At 34.9% G+C, this 21,867-nt stretch overlaps 1 protein-coding gene across 14 annotated transcripts in view; it reads left to right on the top strand.

Moving 5' to 3' along the window:
* The window catches only part of MEF2C (myocyte enhancer factor 2C), a 125,671-nt gene that overhangs the window by 53,128 nt on the left and 50,676 nt on the right, over positions 1-21,867 (top strand). For all 14 annotated transcript variants that reach the window (XM_042013254.1, XM_042013261.1, XM_042013255.1 and 11 more), the window contains one exon: positions 7,198-7,401. In XM_042013254.1, the coding sequence (XP_041869188.1) occupies positions 7,198-7,401 (204 nt within the window). The remainder of the gene's footprint in view (positions 1-7,197; positions 7,402-21,867) is intronic.

Consider the following 21,867-nt stretch of genomic DNA (forward strand, 5'->3'; position numbering starts at 1 on the left):
AAATCTGTAAAGCTATAAGTTAAGAATTACTGAGGTATCAATCAGCTCAGTGGAGAACAAATCAAAGCAGATAAGTAAAGCGAGGTTATGGGTCAGGGGAAGAATATCCTGGAGGGAAATGACCATTTGCAGGAAGACCTAGATTTGTTCTACTGACTTCAATACCTAATGCTGCTAGTTTCAAAATTAATTTCAGCCTCATGTATCTATTTTCATCTGTGTCTCAGCGCTATTTAAAAGGAAAGGATAAGAGACTATCATCTGAATTGGGAGCTTCCCTGTTGAAAGAGGGAAGAACCTTGAATATTAATGCTAACATGAGCACAAGACAGATAAAAAACATTTTTCCCACCTATTTACTTATATTTTCAGTATTCTTTCACGAAGCATTTTCATTTTATCCAAGATATGAGATTTCCCCACGTGCCCCCAGGGAAGTGTTTTCACATGAAAACATAACTGCTTGACTATGCAACCAAGCATAATTTTCATCAAGGAACTTTTGTCTTAAACATCACATGCTTTATCTTTTACACATTTTAATTCATCGCTAATATTAAATTACACACAGATATATACTTGAAATATAGCATTAAAATTAGTCATTGGCCTTGGTTTTTTAGAGGTAAAGTTAGGTTTCAGCAAGAAAAGAATTGCACCCCAATTTTTCAAGACTCCTAATTTGTAGTGATCTGTACAACTCTGGCAACACTTTTCATGTTATGCCAGACTACCTGAGAAGTAACATTTTAAGAGAGCTACTGAAATGAACCGTGAATTTCTAGAATGCAATACTTTAAGGTTAAATATGCTTCTATTACAAATTGGTGTTCTGAGCATAATTTAGAGTGAATTATCATACGGTAAATATTTAGTCAAATTACTTTTAATTTGAAGTGTGAGCAAGAAGCCTAAGTAAAGAGAGTGCAGTAGTGAATGAGACATCTGCCAACACAGCAGAGCTAAAAAATAGTGCAGACAAAGGCACAGCCTTGCTGTCTTGCAAGGAATAGTTTAGAAAACCCTGGGGGAGAAAGAGCTGGAGGTGGTAAGCAGAACTGAAGCCATTGTGGAGAGGAAGAAGTTACACTCTTCCTGTTATGACAGGAAATGCAGACAAATGTGCTTCCTGACCATTTGCTCAGCAGGGAATGAAATATTCTTTGACCTTTACCTTATGAACATTTTAGCAGCACAGAACTAGTAAACATGTTTTTTACAATAAACATCTGTTTGTACCTGCCAGAACTAGTGATAGCATACCAAAAAAAAAAGTCAGCTTTTGTGTATATTGTATTAGCTACTGTGTTTTTGAGATTATGTTTTTTGCCTAGAATGTGTACGTATCTGTAGATCTGTCTATAAAGGACTTAATCATGTCTCTCTGATTCAACAAAAGGAAGTGAAGCATCAGAGATTAGCTGTGATTATTCTTTCATTCCTGTTTGGTCATAGATCCTAATTTATAAGTTAAAATGGGAAGCTTACTGATACTGGCTAACTTCCTAATTTCTTAGGTTGCTGGATCATCTTTAATTAATATAGCTTTCAATTTTATCCCTCCTTTCTTTATTTTACACGGGAAAAACTTACAAGATTGACCCTCATCTTGGATTTGGGCAGATTGAATATTATCACTACTTTAAGTATTCAGTCTGTTATTTTCGTACAAAGATTCTAAAAATGTGGTGCAACATAAAAAACCTTCTTTTTTACATGAGTTAATCATGAATATTTTATTTGTTATGCCTATAATTTTACGGCATCCTCTTAGAACTCCTCTTTATCTGGACTATTTAGCAAGTCATAGCTCAATATGCTTGAGGCTTTCTGGGGCAATAGCTCATTTACCAGCATAAATCAATGCTGTCTTATCCCTGTAAGTTATGTTGGAGGTTTATAAGAACATGGAAGCAGTCTGATGAAAGTCTTTCATTTAATATGGTATGCCCATCTATTGCATAAAAGAAGGTTTGTCTAGGTCAAATTCTGCACTGGTGCTGTTTGCCAGTCCCATTTGAGATTTATTGTAAAGATAGTTTCAGCCAGACTTCTTCATACGACAAACAGTTCTAGACAAAAATCAGAGGAATTTCCTCAATAAGAGGAAAAAGGGAAGAGAGAATATGACAACAGCTTTTGCCTCTCAGTTATTTGAGATTTTGAAAGGGTAGGCTTAGGTGCCTGGCAGTGACATTTCAGTGAAGAGCCCCTGTGATTACACATGGCCAACTTGGCCTTATGTTTGAAGTTGGGTAGACTGCTCATGTAAGTACCTCCTGTTTGTCACATACATCGTATCTACTGTGCTTGCTCTAGTCCTCATATCAGAAATTTAGACATTCCAGATGAAATAAGGAGAAACAGACAACACTTCTTTTTGACAACATGGTGCCACTATCAGATACTTGTGTGATCCCTCTTCTTCACCTGTTTAATGGCAGGAAATGTATTTGGGAAGGATTGTGTGAAAATTCTGTTTCTCTCATTTTCCTATGTCAGCAGCTATATACCTCTATAGCCAGAATAGAAAGAAGTAAGGAGAGCACTGATATTCTGACACTGGCTGGACTGAATTACATGAAACATCACCAGACTCCTACTTTGAAAACATAAAGTGTTAGTACATATGCTGTGACTATTAGTGACAAATAAGGAGTGATGTTATGGTTCAGCCTCTCGTAGTTTGTGAGATTTCAGAAAAATTACTAGAAGGATATGAATTAAAAATAAAGCTAAACTAAACTGAACTAAACTAATCCCAAACCAACTCCCACCAAAAGAAAGAAACAATGACCACATGGCAAAAAAGATAGATAATGTATCCTGAAGCCTGTATTCATTAAATGAGAATATTTATGGATGCATCTGTTTCTTCACTGATATATTAAAACCTATAAGAAGTAAAAAATTGTCATTACAAATTTAGTTAAATAAAGACTATTTCCAGTGGCCAGCATCCCCATTCACAAATCCAACACAGCTACATTATAATTTCAGCAGATGAATTTGTAATTGCAAACAAGCAACAGTACCTTTTAATTAATATAGCTTGAGTAAGTTTAACTTAATAGTGATTAAATAAGAAAGTCTTCTCTGCACCACATTACCCTATAAATGGAGCATATGAGTGTGTGACACACACACACTTGAATTCAGGCTGTTTACACCTCCACTAGCGCATATACCTTAGTCCATTTGAAAGTTGTTTGCATGGAACTGAAGAAAAGTCAGGGTTGAAATGGAAACACATCCTTTTTAACAATTCTCTTTTTTCGATGAGTTTCTTTTAACACATGTGTTTCACCTTTAGTTAGAACTCCATCCAAAATGCATAAAAATCTCACCTTGATTTATATCAAGGAAATTGAAAGTTGGCTACTTCACTATAAGTATTTTATAATCAAGTAACATCTTGATTAGCTCACACCATAAAAAATCACCAGCATTAATGCTTATTCATACACAAAAATGCTTCAGACTTCAGTAACCTACCTTCTTGGTACCACCATTCTTATTAGGACAATTACATTTAAAATAAATAGATAGAAATTAAATAAGTAGAATGACCACAGTTCTAAGACAAATATAAAAGACTAGTGGGTTTTGAGTTAATACAAAGGGATATAATTAAGTTATTTTTGGTAAGATTCAGAAATAATTTTGGTGTTATCCACGCCCTACTCTTTTTCCAGTATATGTAAAACAATGCATTCAAGCATCTCATACAAGTATTTAGAAATTGCATAATTGTTGAAAACCTTGTATTTTATATACACATGCTTCAAAAGGTTTTAAAGACCCTTGAATGTTAGCCTCCTATCTATTCCACTTTCCACTCCACTTTAATTTTCCATCATTTTCACGCTGTCCTTATAAAATATTCTATCCCAAAAGGAAAACCTAAATTGATTATCTTTCTCCTAAAGAGAAGTAGGTTTGTTAACTGGAAAACTTACAAATTAACAATGATTTAGATAGGGGGTAATTAAGCATACATTGACTAATATTGTGAGGAAATGACATGTAGTGATTTGATTCTTTCTGCTGAAAAAATTAAATATTAAAAAGATATTGAAGTGTATGCATTTTTGGGGGTGTCTTATTTGAAATATGTAGATGGATTTTCTCACTGTGTGTATGTTTTCCTTCAGTGTCACTAGCATTGTTTATGTCAAATGACAAAGTGACATTGTCAGTTGTTATAAGACACTATCAAGACTGAGTAATTTGAACACAGTACATAATTATAAGGCTATGTGAACACATGAATTTTTTGGTGATGTAGCTACAGTTTGTGCTCATGACAATGTGAGTGTCTTGTTCATTCTCAGCACTAAATCAGTTCAAGTGTAATCAGAGCTTCTACAATTGAGTTGGAAGGCAGTTGCACACTGCCTTTCAACTAGACAAAAGAGAACAAATCTTTTACATAACTTATGCTAATTTTTACCACTCAACAAATCTTGTTCAGTACTAGAATATTGTCTGCTACCTTAGAGAATATTTATTAGATACCTTTAGTGTGGACGAGTATAGTTAACATAGCAAATGGTGAACAAATTGAAGAAATAAAGTTAAGTAATAAACATTCTGTTTACTTACATTGCTCACAAAAGTATTTTAGCATATGACATATTCATCTTCCTTATGTAGCCACATAGAAGAATGTATCCAAAGAGGTAATTTTGGTAATTTTGGCTTGAGGAGTATTCATAATCTTTTCTGAAGTTACTGACAGGACATTTCACTATAAATTTGAAATGTTCTCTATTATAAACTCTTGCAAAAGCATAATAAATTTACATCTCTGTATATGGGTAATGTATATGTAAAGATAAACCACTATGAATGAGATATTTAAAAAGAAGTGGAACAGTAGTAGATACAATTGCCTTTAATTCATTAATCAGCAGTTACAGAAAGGATTATCTGGTACATTCAGAAAATATTAGGAAGATCAAGAAACTGAAACCAAATTAAATTCAGAGTAATTAAGATTATGTTTTAAAGAAAGAGAAAAGGAAGATCTAGATGATTTGTTGTTCTGGTTTGTGGGGTTTTTCCCTGTCCATAAAAAGGAACTCTAACCAGTATCGTTCTGGTAATAAGTATTATGAATTAAGCATCTGCTGTGCAGCAGAGCTGACTGGTTTTTCAAAATGTGCAGGAATTTTACCTAACAATAAACACAAACAGTGGCTTTAAGGATATTGTTGTACTGGAGTGGACTTTAATGGTGAAAAGCATGCTAAATGCAGAGATACTCCACCTACAGCACGGTGGTCAAAAAATTGATTGAAAGGCATGTAAGATGCAGAAAAATATGTTGAATTAGTATATTTTATTTTCTGTATCTTTAATTATTTCTAAAACAAGCTTTTATATATATATATGTATACATGTATCTTTCAACCATTGCATTTCATTCTTCTGTAATCAGAGAAACCATTAAAGGAGTATTTTGAAGACAAGGATTTTATTATCATTATTGTTATTATTATTATTTAGAATTTGAGTGAAGTTTTGTTACCTGTCTCATTATTCATTCCAAATATCAAAAGCCATGATTAACAAATTTAGAAAGAACTATCAATTGTGCATGCTTGAGACCAGTGCTGTAGAAAGTGGTTTTTTAAAATGTTTGAATAATTGTACTTAATGGCAATCCATCTTTTCTTAACAGTATGTTGACAGAGGCTAAAATGATACAATAAAAGAAATAACATTCTGTATGCATTTGGGAGAATAAGTGTTCACAGTATGGGCACAAAGCCTCATCTTTCTGAGACAGTCTAACAAATAGGGATTAGCAATACTTAAAAAGTCACGTTTTCCTTGGCCTGACATGCTGGGATTTTAAGGTAGTCTGTGGTTGCACTTAGCATTAACTTGTATTAGAAGTGTGACAAGCTAAAACAGCACCCATCTGAATCACAGACAGACAAATGTTGCCTCAGCATTAAAGAGCAGAGGTGCCACTGTTAATGGGTATATAAGGGATGGTAGCAACAAATTCAGAATCAGGCAGACCAATAAACTTAGTTGTGTGCCTGTCCTTGACATGCAAAGTACCTTGACTACGTGTTAAATTTGATTAATTGTAGGCTTAGCAAAACCATTTTTTGTCTTAAAAATTCCTGTAAATGAAAATTATTTAATAGAAATTGCACATGTGAAGAAACAGAGAAGAAAAATTCAACCACACAATTCGCTTAAACAGCTCTTAGTAGTTTCTTATTTCAAGTCACATGTCTTACTGGAACTTGTAAGCTAGTAGTAGACGAAAAAAGTCATTTGATGTGTAGGTCTTTCATTGTCAAAACAGCCCCAGTGGAAAATTATGGTTTTGTAGACTATAATTATAATTTTCATACTGCATGGATTTTGCACGATGTCAGGGCATTAGTTGGCCTACTGAGAACTTGTAAACACATCCCTATTTCTTTCCTATATAACATGATCTAAAGCCCTTTGTACTTAAAAATGCAGTTCACATTCCTAAGCATATGGCTTGAAATGAAATACGATAAGTGTCTTCAGAAAAAACTTTGTTTCAAAGGCTGCTGACCAGCTATTGTTTTTTCTTCATTCATGCTTTATAATTCTCATTTCTCACAGGTGTGAATTTTTAATACTAGATATTTCTTCAAAATTATTGTGTTGTATTGTGAGCAATGTATCTCTTTTGCACTACTTAAATGCTTATGAAATAATTTCTTTGCTTCGAAGCTAGCAGGAGTTGGGGGGCTTTAAATCAAAGTCAATTGCTATCAGAAAAAAAATCAGAATTGACTGCACTTGTTCAAGCTATTTACAGCTGCTAATCTGAGGCGCAGTTTTTAAATATTGATGGAAAAGATGTATGCAGTCTAAAGGGTATCTGAATTTAAAAGTTACAGAGAGACATGCAGTATCAACACTTCATAGCACCACTAAATGAAAATACCTCATAGTCCTTACCTATATCTCAAGTTTCGTGGGGTGATAATTACATATTACTTCTCCCTTGTGTAATACATACACACACACATATATAATCTATTTTGGAGCTGTATTTGTATTTATGCATTTGTTTCCTGAGCATACTCAATTCAAAGACTACAACAGTTCCACATTATATTTCAGAAAAAAAGGAGAAGGACTAAGAGAGCAACTGGTGGATTTCTGATGGACATTTTTTGCTTTTTTTTCCAGGTGACTTTTACAAAGAGGAAATTTGGGTTAATGAAGAAGGCTTATGAGCTTAGTGTTCTATGTGACTGTGAGATTGCTCTGATCATCTTCAACAGTACCAACAAACTGTTCCAGTATGCCAGCACTGATATGGACAAAGTGTTGCTGAAATATACTGAGTATAATGAGCCGCATGAGAGCCGAACGAATTCAGATATTGTTGAGGTAAGTCTTCATCTTTTGCTCTGAGATGGAGGTGCCCCAAGTAGATTATACCCTCAAGTGACATAGCAGCAGGAGAGCAGAACAGGACAACAGGGCATCGCTTGGACATTGGAGTCCATGAAGCCAAAGCTGCAGGAAATCCATGTCTTTTGTGAGCAGTTTTATATTTCTGAGTCTTGCAGAAACTTCTGCAAAGGGATTTCTGCCTCCCTATTGTCCAGCTTTCTGTGCTGCTTTGGCAATTTGTCCCATTAATCCTCTCCATGCCTTGACCACTACCTACCAGCTGAATCTCCCTCTTGTCTTCTACTATCTTCCAGGGACATGGTCTCTGGAAAGCATTGCATAATTTGTCTCCACAATCCAAAAGTTATAATATTGTCTGTCCAGAAGGAATTAAGAATAGATTGTAAAAGATGTGGGAGAAGATTTAGAACCACTTGTTGGAGGCGTTTGACTGACTTTTTTAGCTTTTTGTTTGTTTACAAAGAGTGTCTAAAAAAATGTAAGTTGATTTACAATCTGCTCAGTAAAAATATATCAGCTACCCACACAGAATATTGTTACCATAATATAACAGTAACAGTATCAAAGCAATAGTGTCAGAATGCTAGAAACACTTTTTATTTTTTTTAAATTATAAGGAACAATTTTTTTTACAATTACTGAAAATTATTAATTTAAATTTAAGATTTTAAAAATTAAGTTTATAATATTTGGAGAAAAGTCAGTTTACTTTACTTTAATTTGGATTCAAACCATGAAAAATACATGAAGCCTTCAATGATTTTTTTGCTATTAACAAAGCACACTATCTTAGACAGATATCTAAAAGATGGGTTATGTGACCTACACAACTCCCATTTCTAAAGCACATGACTGATTAGGGATCTAAAGGCTCAATTAAAAATGTAGTGGAAGGACGACAACCTATCTGAAGGGTCAGTGAAAATTTATTCCTGAATATATTAGTGTATATGCCTAGTTTACTCCAGACCTTTATAAAGTTAGTTTCAGATTTTTGAATGATCTGGATGTTGTCTGAAATGATACTTTGATGCTTTTAGAATCTTCACCAGGGTTAGCCATGTTTTTGAGACTAACAATGTAAGAAAGTGAGTTATTTCTATATAAAATGTTTTTAAAGGATAAAAGATTCTGCATAATTAAGATAAACTTGTTACAAGGAGTTCCAGTCACACCACCTTAGATGGGCAAAGATTGCACACAGGAATATATATCTCTTCTGTCTATCCTTATGTCAGTATCTAGGAAGTTACTGTTTTGCTTTCCTCATTATTTCCCTCCGGATTCTCTCCCCCATTAGAAGAGGGTGAGGTTCTGACAGCAGAATAAAATTTAAGTGAGGTACTACTAGAAGGAAAGTGCATAATTTCTTCTTCCTCTCCATCATCTTTCCCCTCTTATTTCAAATATTTTGTACAAACATGAAGCCTTTCCTGTCACTTAGATCTAGGAAGTCATGTCCTGTCCAACAGAATTCAAATTTTATGCCCAAAATAAAGTCCTGTCCTCTTTTAGTGGCAAAAAGCCAGAATATTCTTAGCAGAAGAGTTTCCTGTGATATCTTTACTTCTTCCTGCAGGCTTTCTTGTGAAAATAGGTGACTAATCCAGTTAGGGATTTATTACTTGCTTTACAATGAATGAATACTTTTGATCATAAGGACTATGGCTTTTCAAGGAACTTGAATGAAAGCTTAAAATTTCAAATAATGTTGACATTTTCAGAAAGAGCGCTCACTGCACCAGTAAAATCCCTTTCTGCATAAACAGTGGGCCAATTTAGATAGGCTGATCAGCAGTTTTGCATTCAGATGTGTAATTTTCTGGCTATACCCAAAGTTTGGTGGGCAACTGTTTTCATTTCTCTAAAAAAACCAAAATAAAAGTAGGTAATTGAAATAAATGTTATTTAAATTGAACAGTAGACATAAAAGGCCAAATGAAATGAATGTTCTATCAGCTCTGAGTTTGATTTTCTACTTATCTATGTTCTCCCTGTAACATAAAATCCTTAAACTATATCAATATTTGTACAGTTTCAGAATCCAAGGAGTACTTCTCCAGGGTGTAGGTTTGAACTAGAATTTCATATTAACATGCTTTTACTGGATATTGAACATCACAGTTACAAGTACAGTAGAGGACAGAGCCCATGAAAATATGCAATCTGATAAATGGCTTGACCCTTAGTGTAGTCTGGGTATAGTTTTAGGTACAGGATATAAATCTGCCACACATTTAAGTATTTTAATTGATCAGTTAAACTGACTACATTACACATATTTCCCTTGTAAGGAGTCCATCTTCTTTTCACTTTCAGACAGCTAAATTTCACACTTACAATTTTTAATCTTGTTCTTCCAGAGCAATCAACAGAAGCTGAGAATAAGACAGCATTATTAAATCTGATAATTTTCAACTAAATGTCTGTTCTGTAACTATATTTCAGCAGAAGAAAAGAGCATAGCTGTGCTCATAGATTTCTGCACAGTGTTAGAGAAAGAAAACTTTTTTAGTCAGACCTATGAAAATTTGAAATTTAACTAAAAACCGTATAAAAGTCTTTAATTTAGAATCCAATTTTTGTTCACATTCAGCATAATATTAACTATTTTGTTACTTTTCAGTTTTGGTAGAACTGTGTAATCAGACATTAGAATGTGGTGCAACTTCTTTGAGCTACTTATATTCAAAGAAAATTAAAAGAGCAACTCTCTAATATGTAGTTAATTACTTTTAAGTTAAACCACTGCTATTCAAATAGAAAAATGACATAACTTTTCATGTAGATCTGGATAAAACTGTTAATTTTATAAAGCAAATATTTTCTGTGTAATTGCTAGTATTAATTATATTTAACATTTCTGAAGAAGTGAGTATTCAAGCCATAACTTGTTATTTAAAGTATCAGAAGAAAACAAGGTCATATATCTAACAAACATCACACTGTTTTTTAATGGAAAATTAGTTCCACCCAACTTACAGGTATATGATCTCAATAAATCTATCTTGATAAAAAATGGAATGCTAATATTAAGAGAATTGTAAAGGCCAATTACTGCTCTTCGAGCTTTTGTAGTTTAATGATTTAAACAAATAACACTTTCTTTCCATATGTAGCAATTTTATTTACATGTAATAAATATAACTGAGATGTTTTCCCCTTACTTCATCAAAATGGAGTTGATTAACATGAAATTTGATATATCTGAGTTTTTCAGGTCACAAAAATTGTCTACCAGCTGAATGTGTTTCAGTTAACACCCAGTAAATATACTTACAACATACATAGGGAAATAAAAGTCAGTAGACACCCATGAAGGAGAAAATATATGCATTCTATACTCACATTTATCCATTTCAAGAAACAGTGACAGTTACTGTGAGTCTTACCAAAATCTGCATGGAACTATGCATACATTCTGGGAAACAAACAAACCAAACAAAAAAAGCCAACAAAACAAAAACAAACAAACAAAAAAGGTACATTCTGAAACTTGTGTTTAGCATATAACTTGTTTCTTAAAATTGAAACTATTATGGCCTCACCCACCAAACTACTCATACTACAGTCATTCATTCAATTTTCCTTCAGTTAAAAAGTGAACATTAGTTGCTGGATTTAGTAATTTCTTTTAAGGAACAGCAGAAACTCTGGAGAGTTCATTCAACACAGAGAAAAAATATAATATTTCATCTTTGTGCTAACCTCCAAGTGTGTATGTAAATTCCAACAATAATATATTCAGCATAATTGTATAAGACTAGGCAATAACTCTTTTGTCAGTAAGGAAATGGGGAACAAAAAATGTCAGCATTTTACAAAGTCAAGTATATGCATTATGCTTTCTTTGGATTTATTAGAAATTAGGCCATATCCTTTTCTTGTTTCTGTAAAACAGAAGTAGATATAACACAACTTATTTTAGTGATATCTCAACACCATACTGCTGTGGTTAACAAGAATCTAGTTCTGAAGCACTATAAGACCACTACTCAGAAGCTCAGAAAGGACCTCACGCTTGGACTAAAGGAGGCAGATTTCAGAGCAGGAATATGGGGAAATGTTTTGCTGCAAATATAATTAAAAGTCTAACCACGCTACAGAACTGCTGTGATTCTTCAGCTAAGCCATCAAGCCTTTGCTGATTTAAGGTGAAACTCCCTGCCTGTTTTCTTTCTCATTGTCCCTTTTTCCTTCTCATTTCTTTCATGTCAAAGCATCAGCTACTGTCTCAGCTTTAGAAAATCTCTAGTGAGTTTTCACTAAGTCCTAGTTTTGATTCAGTTTCTGGTATATTGAGTTTAATACACTGAGCCTTGCTCTGGGTGTACATAAATCATTCCTTCACAAATCACTCACTATTTTATCTTTCAGCTCTCTTTAAACCCCCAATCCATCAATTGCTTTGGCCCTGGTGCTATTATTGTCCCTCTTTCTCCAGCCGACTTCTATTCATCTGCTGATTCAGTGGTCACTTCCTTTAGTCCAAGTTGTCCTAGTAGTAGAACTTTCAAATTCATCCCATTAAACATATCTTCCATTTTGAGGCAAACTCATTTCCATCTCCTCAGTGCCCCTTTACTATACCACTAATCGCTAGTAGAGAAAAAAGAGAAACACAGACTTCATTCATCCTTCTCATTGCTAACTGAGGTTCTATATCATGAATGCTGATCATCCACCAAATATCTTAATTTTGCAAAGTTTGCTGCATAAAACCGCTAATTTGTATGCTTGCACAAACATCTGTCTGATCTTTGCAGCTCTCCGTTACCTTACAAAAAATTCTCCCATAAACTCAATGTCTTTTCTGAAATGTCTCTCTTGTTACCTGCTTTTTGATCTATCTTTTTCTGGCACCTGTCTTCAACTGCTCCTTCATTTGTCTCTCTCTCTCTCTCTCTCTCTCTCTTTTTAATCAAGTCTTAGAAGGATTTAATGGTCCTCAACATAGATTTGTACATATAGGAAGATATCAGCCCCTGCAATATGCGGTCATATCTTTCTGCTTCAATAGAACCTTAATCTCATCCGGCTTCTCATCTATACATTGTCTTACTCTGTTAGGGATTGATTTTCCGTTACACTTGATGGTACTCCATCCTCTCTTGCCTCTTCTTTCTCATGGAAATTAGGTAAGTTTGGAAAACTTGAATTCAGTGAACTCTTGCTTTTAGTGATAGTGAAGACTTAATCAAGAATTAATCTGAGCTATTCTAGGAGTTTAATTATTTTAGGGACATTTTGATGGGGTTGCAGGTTTTGCATGGCAAAAAAAACCCCAAAAATGTAGTTCTAATTTGCAATAATATGTTCCATTTTAAAATAATTTGCACATTATAGATTCTTTTTCATGGATAATGAGCATCTAGCATGGTCCTTTTAACTTGTGTTGCATAGGGTCACACACGTTCATTCTCTAGTAACTGCTGCTGAATTGACCTTTTACAGAGTATTTTTCCTTTTCCAGTGGACTTCTGTATTTGGTAAGCAAGAACAGTCTGAACATAGAAAAAGAAATATGTGCCATTTGCAGCTTCATTTTCCCCTAAGAGCAAGAAGTGAGGTTTTGAACATGTGAAACTCTCCCTGCAGATTGCTCATCCTTTGTGTTTTACAACACATGGAGAAATCTTCACAGACCTTAACGTTAAGAAGGCAAGGAACAAAGTATTACCAAGCCCTGTAGAGTGGTGGAATTCAGAAATTTTTTTATTGTGTGCTTTTTTGTTTGTTAATGGTGGAATTCAGAATTTTTTTTATTGTGTGCTTTTTTGTTTGTTAAACAACCATTTTTACTCTGAAAAAAATGTGCCTAATGAAAACATACAACTAGTGATAGACAGCAGTTCGTTCTTCCACTGATCTGTAGAAAAGTTAGTTTGAACTGAAAATCTGGTCGTTTTTTGTATGGCCAGTCCCAACATGTTAATTGGCATACTTTTAAATCTCCTTGAGGGACTTGAGAGTTAACACTTAGTACAGCTTTAGCACAGTAGAAGGTTGGAGTTGATAAGAATGGCACTCAGGTGGCTATAGGCAGTACTTGTGCCTGAGAGGAATGCCGCAATCCTGTTTTGCTCATGGACTTACTGCACATTATCCCATCAATCCTTACAGATGTGCTGTGGGTCCTATAGCACATGCAGTCAATGGATGTGGAAGTTCCGAATGAGATAAAGAGAAAAGAAAATTTCTTCTGTCAATTATTTCTAAAGGTCACAGAGCTAATGACTAGCTGGGAGGTTAATTAGATTCTGAAAGCCTCTTCATATCAATTAAGATTCTTATCTGTTTATTTGTGGTAAATAAGCCCATACAACTCTCTAAATGTTCTCTTTTTAGGAAAAATAAGGCAACTGTTGTAGCTTGTTTAATGTAATAGGTGTATTTTCTTCTCTTGTCATCATAACATAATACTGCATATAAACAAGCCATGAAATACACATCAAGTCAGCTCCTGAGCTGCTGAAATCAGGGGATTTCTTTCAACTACCATGGGCTGAAGATCTGGGACAGTATGGAAAGTAAGCCTGTGTGTAAGAAAGGTTATTCAGGGTGATCTAAAGACAGTACAGTGTATTGGATACTGCCCTGGACTAGGACTCATGAGACCTGGGTTTTATTAATAGCTTTGCCAAATACTGTTGTGTGACCTTGGGTAAGTCACATTTCCTCCTAATGCTTCAGTTTCCCTATCTGTGAAATGGGCATAGCACTATTGATTTCCTTTGTAAATTGGTTGAAGACCAGTTGCTGAAATAACAGTTACCATTTACACAGGACAGATATTTGGAAGGAGTCTGGCCAAAAAATTTCCTTTGGATGATTATTTAGGCTTTTTAAATGCCTTTGTCTTCTTTCATTTTTTAGAAAATACAAGCCAAACCACTATTGCCAACATCATGTATGACAAAACCATGGGACTGAATTCAAGATCTTCAGCATTTTTCCTTTGTCTTTGTTTGCCAACTGAGTATTGAGTCTTTGAATAATATGTTTGTAAATTAATGTACTCTTCTGAGTTTTTTCTGGTTTTTTCCTAACCATGACTGGTTAAAAAGAAATCTCAGAGGGAAAAATATCTTGGTTTCAAAAGTAATACAAGGCTGTCCATTTTATCAATCTTGAACTAATTTTTTAAAGCAACTACTTTAGAAATACATCTTTTCCAAACAAAATCTGACATTCTTACCTAATCTTATTATTTCATCAATTTGGGATTCATGTAAATAGTAGCTATTACAAGACCACAAGAAAAACTTCAAAGCTGTAAAACTGTTTGGTAATTCTACTCTGTCCAAAGTAATCTCTCCGTGGAACTGCTGTTTCAGTCAGTGAGAATGTCCAAATTAGTCCTTCTACTGCACCCAGTAGGTAGCAATTTATTCCCTTCCTCCCACTTATCCTCATGAGATTTTTGATTCTTTATCTTCCCAGGCTATTTTCAAGCTCTCCTTGATAATTCTGCATCTTCCTGTTACTGTGCATTTAATAAGTCAGAAACTTTGGTTGCTTTGCAGTCTAGAAGAAGACAAGTAGAGGGTCAGGGGTTTTTTCTAATATTTCAAATTAATTCAATACGTGAAAAATGCAGCTAGGGGAAAGTTGCATGATGAGTTGTTTAATTTTGCTTTATCTCAAAAAAAAAAACCGTTTTCCATTATGATTTATTTCAGCAAGGATTTGGTTAACATGCAATAAAGTTTGTAATCTGTGTTGGTTTAACAAAACCTGGTTGGTGGAGGCAGGGAAAAAAACCCTGGCGTCCCCTCCATATATATCTCAAATGAAAGCAAAGCCACTCACCTGAGAGCTACTTTTCCATATGTGGAAGAAGAGAGAAGGGACAGACAAAATAAAATGGATCCAGAGTTAGTTATTCTGAAGCACATGGTATATGAGAACCATCTTTTGAGTATATTTAGGGGGTGGTCTGGGCCTCCTTTTTTAACCTTGTTGTGGATTGTCATTTTATTTTTCATTTATTCTTCTGTACTTTTTTAATAGTTTTTAAAATATTTTAATAACTTAATAAATTTTTGGATGAATTGTTGCAAAAATACTGAAATGAACAAGGTGAAAAATATGTGCAGAATATAAATATGTTTCAAATGGTTCATTGCCTTTTTTGTCAAACTGGGATTTAAAGCTGTATTTCTTAGAGCAAAGTCTATTTCGCAGATCATGTTTTGTTTCTCCAAAACATGATATATGGAGCTGGAAATATCTTACATGTCTGTGTAACATTCTTAGAACTTAATAGCTCCAAAGTTTTATCCCAATGTAACCACTGGAGAACGTTCTTTGTTTTTGTAATCACTGTTTCACATAGTAACAGCTTGTTGTATTTTAGTCTGTTTGCCAGAGGGTAGGTTTATTTTTAAATGCCTGAACTCTGAATTTTCTTTATTTTTCCAAGATTGGAAGCAGCTGAAATGCCTGAAGTTACAGGTTGAAGGGCTTGCTTCACAATATGAGATGAGAAGCCTCATTCCCTCCTCCTTGTGTTTTTCTTTTTTTAAATTTTTTTCCTAACAATGTCTCTTAACGGATATTTGTCTAAAAATAGAACACTGTCTAACTAAAAATAGCTTGGTGCTCAGTCTTGCCAAGGAAAATGGAGAGGAATAGGCGTGGAATAGAAGGCTGAGTAATCCAGCTCTATTCATTCACAGATCCCTTTGAGAATATGGGCAATGATAAAGTGCCCTCAAAAAACCACAGGCCTGACTTGCTCTCTTCAGACTCCTAGGTGCCAATAAACATTTTAGCCCAAGGATATACTTTTTTTTCCTCATGGACCGTAAACACTTTCTGAAAGACAAGGCTTTGTTTCACAGAAACTAACTTACTGTCAAAAATAGCTGACTTTCCTAAGGTCCATTTTTTTTTACATTCCACATGTTTTTAATTTATTTTAAGATAAGCAATGACTGCAATGCTCTGTCAAGAATTACTATGAAATGTCGCGTATCTAGCGTGAATGCATGAAAAAAATAGACGCTTTTAAATTATTTCATGTGCCCTCAAAACTTCATATATAAGTAAGAAGGAAAAATTTATCACTCTGAATCGGAGCAGCAAAAGTAAATTGGTAGACATTATTTATTTCACTGAAAAATCAAACTTTAGCTGCAGAGCACTTCTGCATATATATAAGCTTTTTAATTTCTAATTGTTCTGAAACTCAGATTTCACCAAGAGAGTGTGGAAGATTGGAACAGAAAAGGGCAGGATCTAATTTACTTTAAAATAAACCTGTTGAGAACCCTGCAAAGCAGGAACTTTTCATTTGAAAAGCTGTCAAATTAGAGAAAATCGATCTTGTTCTGTATTGCAGTTTTTCGTTTCACATCTCCATTCTGGTATTGCAGTGTGAGATATCAGTACTACTACATGGCAGAAGAAACACCAGGAATGGTTGAGCATGTTATGTAAAACAGGAGTGTTTGTTGTTGTTCTGCATGGAGTTTTCTGCATTTGGGTTTTCGGTTGTTTTTTTTAACCTGAGTAACCTGGTCAAACACAGCAACAGGGTGTGGAAATGTCAGCGCAGTTCACAGGGTTATTTGAGTGTGAGTATTGTTTTGTTTTGTTCAGTTCCTGTAATGCTGCTTGTGATAAGACTCTGGAGACAAAAGGACGATAATTGATGGAAAGGGACTTAAATCACTCCAAAAAGAATCAAGGTCCTTGTATTTGGGTACATCGACTCTTCTGGTCTCCTTCCTCCTTGTAAAGCATTTTGTCTTCTTGCATGTTGGCCCCCCTCTGCTCTTTGTAACGGAGGCAGGCCACAAGTAATTCCTTTATGCAGTACACAGGGTTTTATTGTGTCTGTGTGGTGTATTAGTAACTACCAAGGCTGAATTCTACTGTTGTATCTTCACTTCAAGCACAGAAAAATAGGACACACTACCCTGCATTACCATTTTCAGCCTAGATAGTGAGCTACTTATAGCTGTGTTCCAGACACAAAGATTTTTGTAAGCAAGTTCGTTTTTAATTTTCATCATTGAAATACCCCTGCTTTGTAAGACAAATACAAAATATGGTTATTACCCAGATTTGTATGCAGTAGTGATAATGACAAGTGTAAAAATACTACATATTCTCTTACCTCACAACTGTTTTTAATATAAATTACTGACCTTGCCCTCTTTTCCCCCAAGACTTTTTGTTTTATTTGGTTTCTATAAGCTCTCAACTGTTCTTTGTTAAATCAATGTTGAAGATTATGCAACGTTGAGTTTCTAGCAAAATCAGTTACATGTTGCACAGTTCTTCATATGCTTACACATGAGTAAGGAGTTTTTAGATGTATAAATGTTTCCAGATGTGGGCCCTTAGCTACCCCTCATTAGGTTAAAAGAGCCCTATGGTATCAAAAGCCAGAAAATTCTGCTATGCAAAGCTCACTATTCATGTTTTATTAGATCCTTGATTAAAGCCTAGAGAGGTCAATGGGAGCATTCTGACTAAATTCACATCTGCCTTGTTACAGTTTCTAGCACAGACAAAAATTTCTATGGATTCTGTCACCTTTTGTAGTAAGCAATACTAGAATAGGTCTTACTTCTAAAAAGATTTATGGAAGTCACCTTTTAGACACTGAAACTTGTCACAAAAAGAAAATTGAATGCTCCTGCAAATCTCTGCAGAACCATGGCTCTTTTTTTGAAGCAGTCAGTAAAAGTGACAGAGCTGGGACCTCAATAGTTCGTAACATGAGTGGCATTTATGTATCAGTACTCAGAAGTAAAACTCCCTGCCACAGAGTTGTGAATTATGTGAGAAACAAAGGCACTCTGAAGTAGAACTTCATCACCAAAGAGGATAGAGATGAAAAGTCAGTCTAATCTTGGCTTTATGCCTACTTTATTCTCCTGATAGGGAGCCAACATCTTAAATGTTCTGCTCAGGCTGGAACACCTTACTTATGTGATTTGTATGAAGCAAAACACCTGCATACCTCTCCTTCCCTAGACTGCACACAAATAACACTATTTTTGTGAGATGCCTTTCCACAGTTTTCATGGCTGTGGCAAAAGTTCTGTTAAACTTCAAAATATGCTGACTTTTCTTCCTTGTTACAGTAAGATGGTATAAATTAATTATTTATTTGTGTATTATAAAATTTGCATCGATCCTCTATGCATTATGTACTTCATATTGATTAGACTCCATTTGCCCTGAATTCAGAGAGGCCTCTATGTGTCTTTTTATATGACAGGTGAAATTAATGTAAGTTACCAAATTTGAAGTGCTATAAAACCTCAAACACATATGCTTTGTTGTTCTACATTTTTAATAATCACAAGTCTATAGTCAGGTATGAATCAATGTCCATATTCCGGAACTGTTAAACTTTGTTAAAATCTTAAATAACCATTGCTCATTGCATTAGAAAAACGCCATTTAAAGAGCTTCAATCAACATTTTCTTTATGCAGCAATCTATAAATCCAAAACTTTATGTAGTTGTGTTTTCCTTACTTAGTTTTGCCATGAACATTTCTATATATGGTTACCATTAATGGAGAAGTAAAAACTGTTAAAAGAAGTTGCATCATCCATGTTCTAAACATTTAGTTAATTTTTTGTGTAATAGACAGTTACGTAAAAAGTAAAAAATTGTGATATATTGGATATGCTTGCATTAAAAAAAATCTTAAACTCATTTATTTATATCATCCTGTGTGATCTATAGACAATTATAGTGCAGAGTTATAAAAATGATCATGCACTTTACTTTGGATTGTTGAAGCAACTGTTTATTTCTTTGATCAAGTGTTACAGCACACAGGTTGCTCAAAGAAAACAAATTATAGAAGAATCAATAAGAGTACTTTAAACAACACACAGGGATTGGTTCAAAAGAGACCAAAATCTTGACAAAGAAACAGTACCTATTGGAACATCTCATTTAAAGTATATTTCGGTTACTACAATATAACCGTGGCTGTAACACGAAAAGCATAAAAATATAAGAATTTTCCTTTCATTTTTTTAATCCAAGGCATGATTATTACATCTAACTTGTTCAAACATATATCAGTAAAGTGGAAGCTATATGGATTCCTTCCAATATGTGCCTTAGCATCTGAGCTACATTTCTGTAACCTGTGTGAAAAGAAGCTTGCCATCCTAGACGTAAATTTTCACATGACCCACATATATTGTTTAACTCTTGAATAAAAGCTTGTAATTATGCTCAGTACTTTCTATCCTATATCTGAAAATGTTTCACAGGAGTGACTAAACTTGCCTACAATATGGCAACTTGGTCACTTGTCCAAAAATCTCATCCAGAGGCACATGAACATTGTGAAGGATCTGTTACTTGACCTTCAAGATTACTAGGGGCCTGTACTGTGCTTAGTAAGTATTGACGCAACATGGGTCAAAATTGACAGTCTTTCCCAGTCTTAGTTTAAGACTCAAAGGATTTCAACAGGTTTTCCTCAAACAAAAATGCTGTTACAAGTCAAAGAGCTCTGTCTTCTGTCAAGTTCTGTTTCTCTGGCTGAACAAATGGTGCATTTGTTAATGCTCAAAAGCAAAATATTACAGTGAATGGTATATAGGTTTAACCATCTAGAACTGTCTAGAGCATAGGAAGCTGAATAAATCCTATCCCTTCTAGGAATACGGCAGGCAATAGTTTTGAGCCTATTCAGATAAAAGAAGAAACAGAACCTGTGTTTCCAGTTAGCATGCTTCTAACCACTAACTGTTACATAGATAAAAGATCAGGAACAGCAATGTTTTCTTAGAAGGGAAGAATGAGTGTTCCTTGAGCCTTTGACATGTTGACTGTAGGAGGCGACAGTAAGTTTCAGTCAATACCTGAATATCCAGTAGGAATGTGGGTGAAGGCATTTCTGTATCTGTGAGTAAGCATCTGATGCTTCTGATGAGGGATAAGATTTCTGAAATCCCATTTGCTTGGTCTGGGTCACTCACAACTTCATCACATTCTCCTAGGTTTGGACATTGTTCTGTAGCACCAAACCCTTCTGGTGCCTCAGATCCTAACACAGTGTGAATTCCACTGTGAAGATCAGGTGCCTAAATAGTTAGTATTGCCAAATTGAGCTTTCTATGTTCCTAAACCCTTTATTAGATCTATTCCATAGCCCTTTCCTGTAACAAGGCCCTTCTTTGCAGCAAGGCAATCGCAGCAGGGTGTGGACTGCTCTTTATGGTTTCAGGGTAAGCTCAAAGCAAGAAGGAACACCCCTCATTGACTGTTTTCCTACACTAACACTTTAAAAATTGCTTCTGTTCCAAAGGATGCTTAGAAAGAAGTGCTGTCATTTCACTGTCCTGGAGACATCTTCACATATAGCTTTCAAGTGGGGGGCAGGAAGAGGTGGGAGCTCTTCCTAATTGTAGAACTCTTGAACAGTTAGGACCCCTTTAGATAACTACATATATGTAAATATAATATGACAATTGGGAAATGATCTTTATCAATAATAAAGTTTATCTAGTAGGACTAAACCCACCTGGTACTAACACTTATGAGAGATTCACAACTCTAGCCTGAACTAGGGAGATCCTTCTGGGCTTGGATTTGAGGTGAGACACTGGATACCAAGGGTTATAGAATCTTCTTTTGTCTATCCCACAGATTAACTTTTTCATTCCATTCCCATTAAGGAGTTGAGAAATCCACCTATTCCTGTACAGTGTTTTTCATGGAAGAAATTTTCTTAATTCCACTCTTTCTTCATGAAGGGTAATGGAGTTAAATCACTGGCTAAACCTAAAAGTTCTGAAGTTAAGTCTGCTTCCTACTGATATCCATGACCAACTGAGTGGCAGGAACAAAAGAAGTACTCGTTGATTCCTGCTACTGCTATTTTATTTGTGGTCTTGTGATCTACCATACCCAGGGAGAATAGGAATTTTGCCAGTTTTACAATCTATGTAAGTAAGCTTTTCTGCAGTTTATTTGGAAGTTTCACATTGTTGAGAAACTCTAGAAAAACCTCAGGACTTTGAACCCCTCTACAGATTCTAGGACCAAAATTTTGCACTTCTGAACTGGAGAAATTCTTTGTACTAGTCTGAAAGCAGACCAGTGACTTCAAGTCAGAGATACAATTTAATAGGAAAATTAAAATAAATGCAATAGTACAGAAACATGACACCCTGTTGGTCAGGGTGGTGGTAGCAATCTGATTAAATGGTGGCTGCAGTCCTCTTGAAGTGATAGATATGGCTCTGTCAAAGCGGTGATCCTGTAGAAAGGTCTGGTCTTCCTCTGAAGGTCCAGTGGTGGTTATGTAGCTCTTGTCCTCTGGGAATCCAGTAGGTAAAGGCTGAGCATGGTGTTACAAACCTCAGATTATATCCAGGTAGGAACACTTCGTTGGAGGAACATCTCACAACAGGATGATGTAATTTTATGAGTCATGCAGTGAGG

This window comes from Corvus kubaryi, unplaced genomic scaffold (assembly GCF_017639235.1).
Source record: "Corvus kubaryi isolate FWS band 111438036 unplaced genomic scaffold, C.kubaryi_AGA036_p1.0 split1-37296, whole genome shotgun sequence".
NCBI lineage: Eukaryota > Metazoa > Chordata > Aves > Passeriformes > Corvidae > Corvus > Corvus kubaryi.